General features: G+C 34.8%; 1 protein-coding gene across 3 annotated transcripts in view; it reads left to right on the top strand.

The window, feature by feature from the left end:
• Nucleotides 1–14807, top strand: part of Vps8 (VPS8 subunit of CORVET complex) — a 247054-nt gene that overhangs the window by 203068 nt on the left and 29179 nt on the right. For 2 of the 3 annotated variants that reach the window (XM_076868965.2, XM_076868966.2), the window contains exon 45: nucleotides 10130–10183. The exons of the other annotated variant lie outside the window; for it this stretch is intronic. In XM_076868965.2, coding sequence (XP_076725080.1) covers nucleotides 10130–10183 — 54 coding nt within the window. The remainder of the gene's footprint in view (nucleotides 1–10129; nucleotides 10184–14807) is intronic. 3 annotated transcript variants of the gene reach the window in all.

Below are 14807 nucleotides of genomic sequence, written 5' to 3' on the forward strand. Positions count from 1 at the left end.
CTTTCTCTAGTAATGTAGCTTTCTAGTAAATCTGGTTATCAGGTAGTATTAGTCTTCCAACTTTGTTCTAACCTTTGACCATTCTACTCCTTTACCTTTCATTATAAGTTCTGAAGTTAGCATGTTGGTTTCCAAAAAAAAAAAATCCTTTCTTAAGTTTTTTTGAGATTAGGTTGAATCTGTAGATCAATTGGAAAAAGTTGATACCTTAACAATATTGAGTCTTCTAGTTCATGAACATGGTATATCTTTCAATTTCTACAAATTTTTTGTATTTATTTCATCAGTGTTCTGTAGTTTGTACCATGTAAATTCTACACATTTTATATGCATTTAATTACTTTTGGTGCTAGTACATATTTTACTGTTTAACATTTCAGTTTCTAATTATTTATTGCTAGTATAAAGAAATAGTTAATTTTGTATAGTAACCTTATATCCAGTGACTAATGACTTCATTAAGATAACATATTAATACTAATATGTTTTTATAAAATCTTTGTAATTTTCTATGTAAACAATTTGTCGTATGCAAAGAAAGACTATTTTATTTCTTCCTTTCCAATTTTATGCCTTTTCTTTTTCTTGATTTTTTGCATTGGCCTTCAGTAAATGAGTGGTAAAAGTAGACATCCTTGCCTTTTTCCATATCTTAGAGGGGAAGTGTTTAATTTTTCACCATTGAGTGTAATTTTAACTGTGAGCTTTTTGTATGTAACATTCATATCACAATTAGGAAATGCCTTTTTATTTCATGTCTTGCTGAGAATTTTTTCATAAGTAAGTGTTGAATTTAAAACTCATTTACACTATAGTCATTGCCCTCTTCTCACTCCCTACACCTCATGCAGTGAAGAAAGAAAATAATCTGTTTTAATGACTTTCCTCCTGTCTTCTCTAAGCACATCTAGAAAGCAGAAATTATTTTTAAATTGAGTATGTATATCAATAGTAACTTTGTTTCTGAGGTTCTCCTACTCTCAGAACAGAGACAAGCCAACTTTTCCATTGTTCAGGAAATTTCATTAAGATCAAATTTAGGGATTTTGCTGTGTGGTAGGCTTGTACAAAGCTCTACATTCAATCCCCAGGACACCCTCCTCCCCACTCCCCCAAAAGAAAAGAAAGAAAAAAAAATCAAATCTATAATGGTATATGAACTAGAAGGAAAACTTAATTTTTCTTAAATTTTCCACTAGCTGTCTATCTCACTTGATTTTCTTGCATCAGATATTATAAAAAGATGTAGTAGATTGGTAACCCAAGAAAGAAAGGGAAATCAAATGTATCAAACACATGTATTAGATATTTTTATTGTATTATACTTCACACCAACTTTATAAGTTAATATGTTGCCTATTTTACAACTGAGAAAACATGTAATTTAGGGATGGAGGGCTGATACTTGAACTCAAGTTTGGAGAACCAGTTTTCCTGCTACAAGCTCTGCACTACTTTTATCATTTAAAACATATTAAAGTTGGTTTTAAAAATATATCCATTTCCTATTGGAGATTTCTCAACATTGTATGAAACTATTCAAGGTTTTACATTGTTAATTTAAAAAGAGAAATACTATTTCTGTGGTATGGTGGCTTACATTAAACTTTATTACAGGAAAGTTTTACTGTGTTCTCTTAATTTCCTTTGAAAATCTATTAGCCCAGGTTAAGTTTCTACACAGTATATGAAGGGGACAATAGGGAGGCCCCACTGACTCAGAAGTCCAGCTGGCACAGCCAGTTAGTTTCCACCTGTTGCTCTCTATATCCAGAAGATAGTGGATGCATTTGAAGCATCTCACTGCCTTTGTAACATGATCCTTCTATCAAATAGCTCTTTTTTCATCCTTTTCCAAGACTTGAGATAATGGTCTTCAGCTTATGACTGCAGCTCAAAATGATGCAACAGTCACCCTCAAAACTGTGGTCATGAGAGATACAGTCTTTCTTCTGTGATCCTGTCTCACTTCTTTTTTCATCTCTGGTCATTATGTAAACTAGTAACTCTGACATATTAGTTGCCTGCCAGCAAATTTACCTGGGCATAATGGGAGTTATTCCCTAGAAAGCCTGCTTTCCTCTGGAATAAAGACTTTTATTCTGTACAAATAAGAGAAATGACCCAAATGACTTTTTTTCCTAACTCCTAAGGCTTATAGCAGCTTGGACTGAAACTTTCAGACATACAGAATAGACCTGAAAATCATTCTATCTGATTCTTTTTTTGCTTTCTCTACTTATTGCCCACAGATGAAATAAACAGGAGAAATGAATTTCAGCAGAAATACTCAATATTCCAGTATATTTTCTCAACAAATGTTATTCACTGATATTAATCAAATAATTTAAATTTCATCTTCAATTATCCTTTATTACATTCACAGTCGCAAATAACCATCTTAATTTTCATTGATTAACATTAGAAGAAATTAGCTTACTATTAAGTTTTTTAAAACAGTGATTATTGCTCACTAATCAACTTGCTATAAATTTTAAAAAATAAGATTCACTAATTTCAGTTTAAGCATTATTATTAACAATGTTTGAAGTTCTTGAAACAGGTAGTCTAACATACTATTATACCAAAAACATTCAAGCTGTTATTTCTTTTAAAGTTTTAAAAATCAAGAGCATTTGACACTATTAGCTTTAAAATATATTGTGTGAAGTCAGCCTTTATTAGTATAGATCTAGAAGCATCTAAAATTATCAGAGTGGTTTTCATTTTTTCACTAAAAGATAAAATGTGTGAGGAGGACACAGACTGGAACTAAATATATAGCTGCCCACTTGTTCTTTAATAATTACAAAAGAAGAGAATTAAATGATATTCCTGAGCATTTTCTAAAAATGTTTTGTTTTCTGAGTTAAATTTGTAAATAATGTCAGAGGGAAGTTTTTATAACTTCCAAGTAATTATGCAGTAGTTTATGTTCATTCACTAGTCATAATTTTTTATTAATACATTGCAGATTTATTTTGAATTTCCACTAAAATTGTAGATTTGGTTTACATGAAATAGTAACGCTGATATTCCTTGTTGTGTCCACATTTTTTCTTTCTCTGAGGGTTTTATCAATTTCATGCGACTTGAAAAGTTATTTTTATTATTTATGTCAAATTCATTAAAGTTTTGTTTTTGTTTTGCAGTACTGGAGATTGAACCCAGGGGTACTTTATTACTGAGCTACATCCCCAGCCCCCTTTTAAAGAGTTAATTAGCTCCCTGTTACAGAAAGGGTAAATTCAAAATAAATACTAAAAGATGAGATTTCGTTGTTTTGTAATAGCAACATGTCTCAAAAAGATACCTTCGAAATTAAACTTACAAATTACATGAAGATTAATATGTCTCAGAAGTTCATAGAGATGATTGGTAATCTTAATGAAATTTGGGGAACAGACTTTAGCCCATTTTCTAGCAATCTTGTTATCCTTACAAGTATTAAGTGATTTATTACATTAGCCAGTATTTATCATATTCCTACCTTGGGTCAAACACTCTTCTTGGTACTCTACTGAGTATACATTGGTAAACAACAACAAAAAATAGTTCCCCTCATTATTTAGCTTACCCACCAAAAAGGAGGCTAGACAATAATTAAATATGCAAACATTGTATCAAATATATAATTTTGAGTTGTGATAGGTAAATAATTGAAGTGAGGGGAAAGAATAGAATGTTATGAGGAGAGTAACATGAGGTAAACCTGCTTTGGATGGGATGACCAGGGAATGTCTATCTACAGAGACCCCTTTAAGCCCAGAACCAGGGGGTACAAAGGTACCAGCCACATGAACAACATTTCAGACAACAAAAGAACAATCACAAAGGATCTGCAGAGGGAAATGATTTGTTCCAGGACCTGAAAAAAAATTAGTGACTACTCTGGGTGCAGGGGTACACACATGTAGTCCCAGCTACTTGGGAGACTGAGGCAGAAATATCACTTGAACCTAGGAGTTTAAGACCAGCCTGGGTAACATAGCAAGATTTTATCTAAAAAAAAAAAAGAAGAAGAAGAAGAAGAAAGAAAGAAAATCAGTGACTGAAACATAGCATACTGAGAATTTGAGGCTCCATATTCTTTTTGCGATCCGCCTCCCTCAATTTATAGCTAGTCTTGACCAAGAATGCTACTTTCTGCTTCATCTCTTCCTCAGTATTCCAAGGCAAACCAAGAAGGACTCTAGGGAAAAGCTAGACATCTAGGTTAAATGCAGACATCCCTTCAGTTGCTTTCCTTCTTTCAAGGTTTATGTTCTCTACAGTTTCTGTCTACTTCTGGTTGCTTTCTATGTTTTCATATGTTGTTCAGAGCTTATAATTCATTGCAGGAATCATCCAATACAACTGCTCTGCCATTGCTAGAACTGGAACTATGTAACATGTCTCCAATTTTTTTTTTTTCTGGTACTCTCCTTACTGCTGCTTCTTCAAATTACAAGTACATTTAGCCACCTGAAGTTATTCATTGATGCTCTACTCATTTCAGTATTTTTTCTCTCTGTGCTTGATTTGAGATAGTCTGTACTCCTATACATTAAAGTTCTCTAATTATTTCTTCTGAAATCCCATTCTGCTATTAATCTCATCCAGTATATCCTTTATTCCAGACACTAAAATTTTAGCCTCTAGATGTTCCATTAACTTTTTCTAACTTTCATTCCAAGAAACCTATTAGAAAGCAACATCAGGAGGACTAAAGAACTGAGCAGAGATTTCAGCAGCTGCCTGGTGCTGAGTTTTGAATGTAAATCCTCTTATGTTCAATACTTTGATACATATTTCAGATTTTGTGTTGAAACTACAGAAAAGCTATAATTTAGGAATAAGCCTTCCCCGAAACTAAGGGCAAAATAAAACCAATGCTCTCTAATACAGTCAAAGCCTAAACTATGATAGGATCAATGAGAAGAAAGAAAATATAACCTAAAATCAAAAGAAAAAGCATCAGTAGAAGCAGATCTATGAATGACTCAGATGTTGGGACTGGCAATTAAGGACTTTAAAATGGCAATTATAAAGGGCCGGGTCTGGGGCTCAGTGGTACAATGCTTGCCTAGCATGTGTGAGGCACTGGGTTCGATTCTCCACACCACGTATAAATAAATGAATAAAATGAAGCTCCATCAACATCTAAAAAAAAATTTTAAATGGCAATTATAAATATCTTAAAAGATCTGGAGGAAGAGATGACCAAGATGACTAAACACATGGGGAACTGTCAGCATGGAAATACAAACTATGAAATAAAACTATGAAATAAAAATTATAGATGAATGGATAAAAAAATGTGGCATGTATACACAATGGAATATTACTCAGCAATAAAAGAGAATAAAATCGCAGCATTTGCAAGTAAATGGATGGAGTTAGAGAAGATAATGCTAAGTGAAGTTAGCCAATCCCCAAAAAACAAATGCCGAATGTTTTCTTTGATATAAGGAGGCTGATTCATAGTGGGATAGGGTGTGGGAGCATGAGAGGAATGGACAATTCTAGATAGAGCAGAGGGATTGGAGGGGAAGGGAGAGGCATGGGGTAATTAATGATGGTGGAATGTGGTGATCATTACTATCCAAAGTACATGTATGAAGACACGAATTGGTGTGAATATACTATGTATAACACCAGAGATATGAAAAATTGTGCTCTATGTATATAATAAGAATTGTAATGCATTCTGCTTCATATATAAATTTTTAAAATTTACATTAAAAAAACAAAAAAATGAATTCTAGAGATAAAAACAGAAAATTTTGTAGTATGTCAACAACATCTCAGAGAACACTGAGAAAAAACATTATTACTAAATTTGAAGACAGTTCAATAGAATTTTTTATTAAAAAAAAAACATGGATACAAAAGAATTGAAAAAGAGTGAAGAACTCTTAGTGACCCATGAAACAATATCAAGTTTGTGTTGTGTGCATGGTTGGAATTTTAAAGCATGATGGGGAAACAAGAAAAAGAAGGAGACTCGGGAAGTTTGACCTGATAAAGTCTGGTATTTTCTCAAATTTTCTGAAAAACATGAATCCATAGTACCAAAAAAAAAAAAAAAAAACCAACTCTATCCCTGTAAATATAAAGAAAACCACAGTCATAGTCAAACTGCTGAAACAAAAAATAAAGAAGTCTTAAAAGGAATCAAGGATAAAACAACAATAAGAATGATGGCTGACTTCTCATTTAGGAAAACAGAGGCCAGTTGACATTTTTAAAGTGCTAAAAGAAGGGCAATATGGTGCTTGTATTGTACATTATATAACAGTCTGTGTGTGGACTTGGGCAGCATTCCACACTCAAATGCTCATGTGAGATAAAGGCTATACATAGCCTCACTTCAGCTCAGGTCAGGTTTTGTTGCCAGATGACTTTTGGTGCCAGAGGTTTTTTTTTTTAGAGCAATCCTTTTAGTTTCAGAGCTTTTTTGGGATTTCAGAATTATAGGAAAAACATTTGTGGACCTTCTTGTTAGGAGAAGAACTGGTGATAGAAATTTCTAAATGTTTATACCCCTTTGATGCAGCAGCTTATAAGAAACTGTCCAATGTAAATAATAAATCTTGTGCTCCAAGTGTTACATACAAGGATAACAACCTTTTGAATAATTAAAAAAATAGAAAACAACTAAAATATTCCAACAGCATATTGTTAGGTAAATTAGTTATAATATGTTTATACAATGAATGAATTGCTTTGTAATCATCAGAAGCCTGAGATCTTTTGATCAGTCCTTATATCTCTCTTCATCATGAAAAATCCATTATAGAAAAATACTGGGATGGCTAAATAAATACACATAACCTACAACATGAAAAGATCAAAAAACAGTGTGATTCCAAATGTTAATAGTAGTTATTGCTCCATGGTTGGATTGTGGTTTTTATTTGCATTGTTTGCTCTTTGTATTTTCTAACTTTCCATCAGTGCCCATGTATCCCTTTTGTAATCAGAAAAATAAGGCTATTTTAAAAAAAAAAAAAAGCACTGAGGGTATAGGTCAGTGGTGGAGTGCTTCCCTTGCATATGCCAGACCTGGTTCAGTCCCCAGAACTGCAAAAAAAAAATAAAAAGAGAGAGAGAGAGAAATAATTTTTTAAAAGCAAAATGATAAGGAAGGCATTCCTATTGCTTTTAAACTTCAGCTCAGGTTGCTTAAATCGGGAATCATTTTATTAACAAAGATCACAAAGGTTCAGCATTATTAAGGCCATAGCTCAGTATATCATCCATATCCCCAGACCTAGTGTCTGCACACCTGGATTTAAAGTATCTCTTTTAAGCTGTACTGCCTAAAGCATTTCCAGAAGGAATCCTGTTAAATGAAAAATAAGACCTTTCATGAGGGATACTGAACCATTTCTGTTGCCACATCAAACACTCTCTGACTTAATCTCCAGAGAACAGCCTTCTCAGATAAATTGTCCACCACTAAATCTATTTCTTGGCTTGTTTTAAAAAGTCTGCAGATTCTTTCATGAGGTCATTTTTTTAAGCTTAAATATCTACTTTGCTTTGAAAATCTATTTTCTCCATTTTCAAAACGAGCATAGCAGGAGTTAAAATTGGATCACTTTTTGCTAGCTACATCATACATCTGGAGAGAATTTCAGAGTACTAGTGTCATGGTATGTTACAGCAAGGACTGTCAAGTCTAATTTTTGCAGACCTGCTAAATCTGAAAGAGCAGTCTGAAAAGCCAGCAGTTTTGATCCTTCAGCTGAGGTATGTTTTCTGAAGTTACTCTTAAAGTCAGTGAAAAGTGAAAAAGCCTGCAATCTGGTCCTACCTGAATGGTGATGTGACAGTAAGAGGAAACATCTTCATCTTCTGAATTCTATTGATTCATAATTAGACCTGAGTTGGAAGAAGCCTGAGATCTTGAGAGCAGTTGCTGAGTCCTTATACCTCTCTTCATCATTCTAGACATATCGTGTCTAATAGCTATTGAAGTACTGACAGTAATAATTATATTTTTCTTGTTAATTAAAAAGTGGCTGTTCTAATTTCATACATTAGTTTCTACATGCTTAATATTTGCTAGAATTCCAAGTGGACTTGGAAATTTCACTGTGGGAAGATATAACAAATTCAATTTCTTTAATAGATAAGAAGATTGTTCATATTTTTGGTGTCATCTTGGGTCCAGTCTTGTAAGTTCTGTTTTTTAAGGAATATGTCCTTTTCATTTAACTTGTGATCAATTTCACTGATCTTTTCAAAGAAACAACCTTTGGCTTTGTTAGTATTCTCTGTTTGATTTTAGCTCTGTATTATTTCCTTCCTTCTACTTAGTTTGGTTTTATTTTGATCTTATATTTCTAGTTTCTCAAATTGGAAGTATAGGCCCTTCTTTTCAGCCTTCCTTATTTTCCAACATAGCATGTAAAGCTCTAAATTTTCTTTTTTTTTTTTTTTGAGAAAACACAAATTTTATTTTATAGTGTTTGCTTACACATCTCTCCAAAATATTGTTTGCCCATTCTGTCTGAACCATGAAACATTTCTTTCTTTATTTAAAATAGACATCTTTTTAAAAATTGTTTGAAAGTGTTTTAGGTTCTACACTAAAGATTGACCACATATGAATGAAAAACACTTGTTCATAGAAATTCAAACTATATAGCTTGAGAAAAACTAGTACTTATCAAGCACCTACTGTATGCTGGGCTCCTTGCTATCATTCATTAACTTTGTCCTTGAATGCTCTTGACAGAGTTTTGAGGAAAATGCATTTCTTGCTAAAAAATTGAGTCAGAGAAGCTAATAACTTAGCCAGCATGCTTGGCATGCTTGTTGTTTTCTCTCCAGCATACTATCTGCATAACTTCTTTTTCTTCTTTCTTCTTGTTATTGTGTCTTCGTGTTTAACTGAATCTTTTTTTTTTTTTTTGGTGGTGGTTCTGGGAATTGAACTTGGGGCCTTGTGCATGCAAGGCAAGCACTCTATCAACTAAGCCATATCCCCAACCCTGTTTAACTTAACTGAGTCTTGACTCGACGCTTGGGGCCTACTGATCATAGCTTCCACTCTTAGCTCCTCAAAGTGACTTTGTGGGTGGTCTCCCATGCCTTAGTTCCTCCATCTGGGTTCCTTTTCTTCTGAATGTGGCCACTAGCAAATTTAAAATGACACATGTGCCTTGCATTCTCTTTTTGATTCAGTGTTGATTCAGGTATTGGTTTTCTGCAGTGTTTCCAGGGCTATGTTCCCCGGGGGCAGTAGGCCTAGGGTCTATGAGGTTACTGTTGGGTCTGGGGACATGGTCTTTGGTTTCAGAGAATTCAATCCTTGGGCTGCTGGCTCCAATGCAGAAACATTACGGTGGAGGAGCACAGAGAGGAAAAGTTGCTCAGCTTAAGGCAGCAGGGAAGCAGAGAGAGAAATTGAGGCTCCAGGGGCAAAATATAAACCCCAAAGTCCTCTATAAATTTCTTTCCAACTACTTAGAAATTTATGTATTCCATAAATTTCTTTAAATGCTTTTTTGAGGTAATAATTGATACAAACTATACATAAACAAAGTACAAATTTGATAAAAACACACATCCATGAATTCTTTATGACAATCAAGATAATAGCCTTATCTACCATCACCAAAATTTACTCAGTTCCTTGGCAATCACCGAGTAGCTTTCTGTCATATAGTTAGCATTTTCTAGAATTTAAGATACATGGAATTATAAAACATGTGCTTTGTTCTCTGACTTCTTTCACTCAGCATAATTATTTGAGGTGTATTTACATTACTTTTTCAAGTGTTCATTCCTTTTTACTGACCTCTGCAAGAAATGCTGCCATTGCTTATTACATCAGTTGATTAACAATATCACCAAGGCTCTATATCTGTTTAGTTCCTCACCATTTGATTAAAACCAATTTGAGCCATCTGTTCCATTTCTCTTACCCTAATCATATTTTTATCTTGGCTAACAACTGACTTTTTGATCTCTAGAAAAATTTTGATGGGACTTAACATAAAATCTATTCATCATTCTTGTGAAAATATCTGTTTTATCTCAATTGCACCAGATTGTTGAATTTTTTTGAAGGTGAATCAAATAAAACTAGGCTATAACTAAAAAGATGTTAAAATGTTTGCCTTTTTTTTCCAAGGTAAAAATGTCTCCATCATATCATCAATCCAGAGGGGATCCTGCTGCTAAGAAGGTGAGTGAGCTTTAAAGGCAAAAAATAATTCCACCTTCGGTGTGTTTATTTTCCTCTGTTGTCTTGTCAAAGTGGCAATGATTTTTAATCATCTTAATGCTGTCAGAGATCCTTTTTGATTGGTTGCTTTAACGGCACATTGCCAGGACTCCTTGGCTCTTCCACAGAAGCCAGGTGTGGTTTGGGGCCTAGCATCAGTCTCCTGGCAACTACCATGTTCTAGAATTCCCATCCTCTACAAGAGGCATGGCATCCTGATATCAGTGAGTGGCAGCAAATGAGGGATATTCTAGGGAGAAAGCTGTATAGATTTTCTTTTCTTTTTTTGTTATTTGTTCTAATTAGTTATACATGATAGCAGAATGCATTTTGACATATTATACATATATGGAATATAACTCTCATTCTTCTAGTTGTAGAATTACATTGTTCATAATCATATATGCATATGGGCTAGTAATGTCCAATTCATTTTATTATCTTTCCTATTCCCATTCCCCCCTCCCTTCCCATATTCCCCTTTTTCTAATCCAGAGTACTTTGGGTGAGATTTCCTTAATCATGTGCTTTCCTCTAGAGAGCTGTGCCTAAAACAAACACTGTAGACTAGACCTGTCATCTGTAGTGTTTTAGTTCCTATTTGTAAACTGGGTGGCACAGATGGACCTCACCTGAGTGAGTGCTTCACCTGAGCAATCCTCAGATGATGTCAAGAGAACCACTAAAACCCTTTTCTTTCTTCAGCTTCAACAGTACAGTTGAAACATAAATAGACTGACATTTCTCTTGTGTTTTCTTTCACCATTTTTCTTTCTCTGATAGTGAAGCATTTTCTTTTCTTAGCCTTTTTTGCAGTTTCAGCCAGCATCCATGTCAGCAAAGGATTGTAGAACAAAAATAACAATTCACTGTCTCTCTTGACTAACAGCGGGCTTTAGCTTCAAAGCAATGTGCCAAAAACGGGTCCCTTTTCTCTGCCTGTAGAAGCCCCTGAGACTTTTTCAAAAGAAAAAAGAAAAACAAAAGTTGTGGTCTGAAAAGCCCTGTAGCATGCTGTGCAGGAAAGTCTTTTGCACTCTTGTCAAGGCAGCAAGGGCAGCAAGCCTGAGGCGCTGAGTGTTGCTACTCAGAACCATCACACTGTACTGCAGGGAGCTTAGTTACCTTCATGCTCCTACAGGGAATACCTGAGACAGGTTACTCAGGAGAAGAGGGCTTATTTAACTCATGGTTTTGGCAGTTCAAGTTCAGGATTGGACAGCCCTGTGGGTTTGAGCCCCTGACCAGATTGGCATGTCATGGCAGGAGCACATGGTAGAGTGAATGCTGTTCACATCACAAGCTTGGAAGCAGAAAGAGGATTAGACAGAGTCCCATAATCCCTTCCAAATGCCTGGGCCTAATGGCTCAAGGACCTTCCATAAGGCCCCTTTTCCCTGAGATTCACAGTACCTCCCAAAACTGCTTCCCCAAGGACCAAGCCCTCAAAACATGGACCTTTTGGGTACATTTAACATCGAAACAACGGTAAAAGCCTGAGTCCTTCTCCAGCTGCAGCAGTGCTGCTGAAATGTATACAGTCTCAATAAACATATAAGGAAATTGGAATGCAAGGGCAGTTTTTTTTTTTCTCTGTATAATCTCTCCAAATTTAGCCATGGGAAACACTTCCAAAGTACTGATTAAAAATGTGTGCTGAGGATACAACCCAAGTTGGATTTAAAGGTTTACTCTTCTTAATTATCTGAATAACCCCAAATAAGTTAGCCTTTCTTTTTCTTTCTATGTAAAATAGTAATGCTCCCTCTCTGAATTCTCATAAATATTAAATGAAATACTAAGTACCTAACATTGTGTTTGACACATAATAAGTTCTCAAGTTGTTGTCAATTCTAGTATTAAAGCATAAGCCTTCCAAACAGAGGATACATGACTAATCATGTATCCTCTGTTTATTATGCTACTATGTATTATTGTCCAATCAGCAAATGTTTCTTTATACTAGATACTGAGCTAAATATTAGATAAGAGATAAAAAATACAATCCTTGATCTCAAGGACTTCAGCATTTAGTGGGAATGGTAGAAGGTAAACTAACAATTACCAAACAGCCTGCCACGAGTGAAGGTTGCTGCCAGCACCAAGAAGAGGCCCTGTTTTGAAATGACTGAGCTAATATAATGCAATAATATAATTTATGTTTTTTATGGTAAAAGGCTCAGTGAAGAACTTTATGGACTGGTTAGCTTCTCCTCTACAACCTGGTTGTCAGGTTGTAACGAAAGCAAATTCTGCCACATATATAAGCATTTATTAAATAAATGGATTCTGTATTCTTTTAATCTACATCAGGAAAACAAAAACTTCCTTCACCAATGGACTGGACCAGTGGCATTCCTAAGCTATGAAGTATAGACTCATTCCATCCCTGTGCAAAAGTTGGAACTCTCTCTGAAGTAGTTCATTCAGTCTACATAGCTTGAAAACCTTTTATTTCATCGGTAACAATCTCTTTCCAGTATTCATCACCAAACTGATTAACAAGGCATGAATCTCACTGATTAAAATATTTGCTTTGGGAGGAATGGGGGTTTTTTGTTATTTTGTTTTTTGTTTTTAGCTATTTGCAAAGTCTTGAGTAAAACTTGTCAATAAATGAGGAGCTGCAGAGTTTTTAGTAACTGTCTATGGGAGTTTATGTTATTTGGCAACTCTTGACCAACCTGAGTTGAAGCCCAAACTAAATAGTACATATTTATTATTAGATTCTTTATGGTATCTAAATGATACATATTTATTATCAGACTCTTTAGTACATATATTATCATACAGGTGCCTGTCCCAGACTAAGGGGTCTGGAAAAGCCTTCCCTCCAGAGGAGGGAAAGCTTGATCTAACCTTGAAAAATAAGGGGAATTGTATCCCAGGCAGACATGGCTAACTATAGAACATTGGAGAAAATGAGGTGAGTTCTGTATGTCTTAAATATGAAAGCATGAGGAAATCTGGTGAGAGAAAGTAGGGATCCAGATCTCAAAGAGACCCAGTCTGTGAAGTTTGCTTTTTATCTTTAGGATAAAGCTTTACTAGAGGTAAGTTTAAAGGCAGAAAGGCTAATTAAAAGAACAGGACAGTTGTTGTTAAGGCAAGATAAAAGGTCCTAACCCTAGGCTCTGCTAACAGAGTGAAGAGATGAGATAAATTCAAATCTTAGTTTTTTTTCTCCCAGAAAAATTTTTGGCACCTCCTGTATATGAGTTAAGTGTCCTTCAGAGCACCCTGAACCAGTCTATACCAACATACTTACCTTGATATGTTGAAATTGCCTCTTCACTTAATGGTGTATCTCACTTTAGACCACATGTTTCCTCAGGGCAGGAACCACATCAGTTTTATTTTAGTACTGTATCCTCAACTATAAAACAAAGTAGTCACTCATAATCCAATGAGAAATATAGGAAAGAATCTCACAGGATTTTGGTTCTTCATGGGAAGTGAGGGTGAAAGGGAAGTGTCTGGCACAGATAATGTAGGAAGAACAAATAAAATATCATTTTTGACCAAGGCTTTATTCCCTGCATGGTCAGGTCTTTACCATTTATGCTGAGTCAGCAGTGACAATCAATGTGAAACTTAGTGCCTAGTTATTACTTCCCTACTCAGGTTTTTATTTTGGTGGAAAAAAAAAATATATATATATATATATATATATATATATTTGTGTATATATGTATATATACATATATATTCTACATATATATTCTGGTTCTTATCCTTGAGCTACTTCTTTCCCCAAAGTCTCATTGACAAATAGAAGTCGCAATATAGCTATTGAACAGTGACTGCCAAAGTGACATGTGTAACTCTTAGGGTTCTTGATCTATCCAAAGAATCTCTTGACCCATAACTAAAAGAAGTGTTGGTGAGTCTGCCATCAACATTGACCCTGTCAAGAGCTGGATTCAAGTGCTGAAGATACAGGAAGAATGTTCCATGGGGCTTTGCTAAGTTCTTGGGGCACATGTCTTTCATAGCAGTCACTTTTTAGGGTGTCACTTTTCTATTCTGCTGCCACATGACAGAGCATATAGCACATTCCACAGCATGTATCTTTTCACAAGCATTTTGCATTTAGGTATGCTTTACAAAAGCTTTAGAAATATTTATTGTATAAAATATGAATATGTATAATACATATATATATATATATATTGTATATATCATATATATAAAATTTCTTCTTCATTGTGTCTGATGACCTCAAGAACAAAGTTGAAAGATGCATATGCTTCCCTGTGACCTTTTCAGAATTTGATCATGAATGACCAGAAATTTTAAAATCAGGAGGCACTGCTGTTAGATGAAAATTGACACAGAAGTCCAATACAATGCGCTCCCTAGAGTAGATACAAATTGGAGGTGTTGGCAGAATTCAAAGCATTAGTTTGAGGCAACATCAAAGACTACTAGGCTATGATGCATTTCTTTTTGACTATGAAGAAACACTCACCAGGAATTTTTTAGCAAAGCTGGTCTAATGCGTAATCATCAAAGAAAGCATGTTGTCTTCAAGTTTGACCCCAGAAACCTGGATCTACCTGCTGAGTCGTCATCTGAAGCAGAT

Source organism: Callospermophilus lateralis, chromosome 10 (assembly GCF_048772815.1).
Source record: "Callospermophilus lateralis isolate mCalLat2 chromosome 10, mCalLat2.hap1, whole genome shotgun sequence".
NCBI lineage: Eukaryota > Metazoa > Chordata > Mammalia > Rodentia > Sciuridae > Callospermophilus > Callospermophilus lateralis.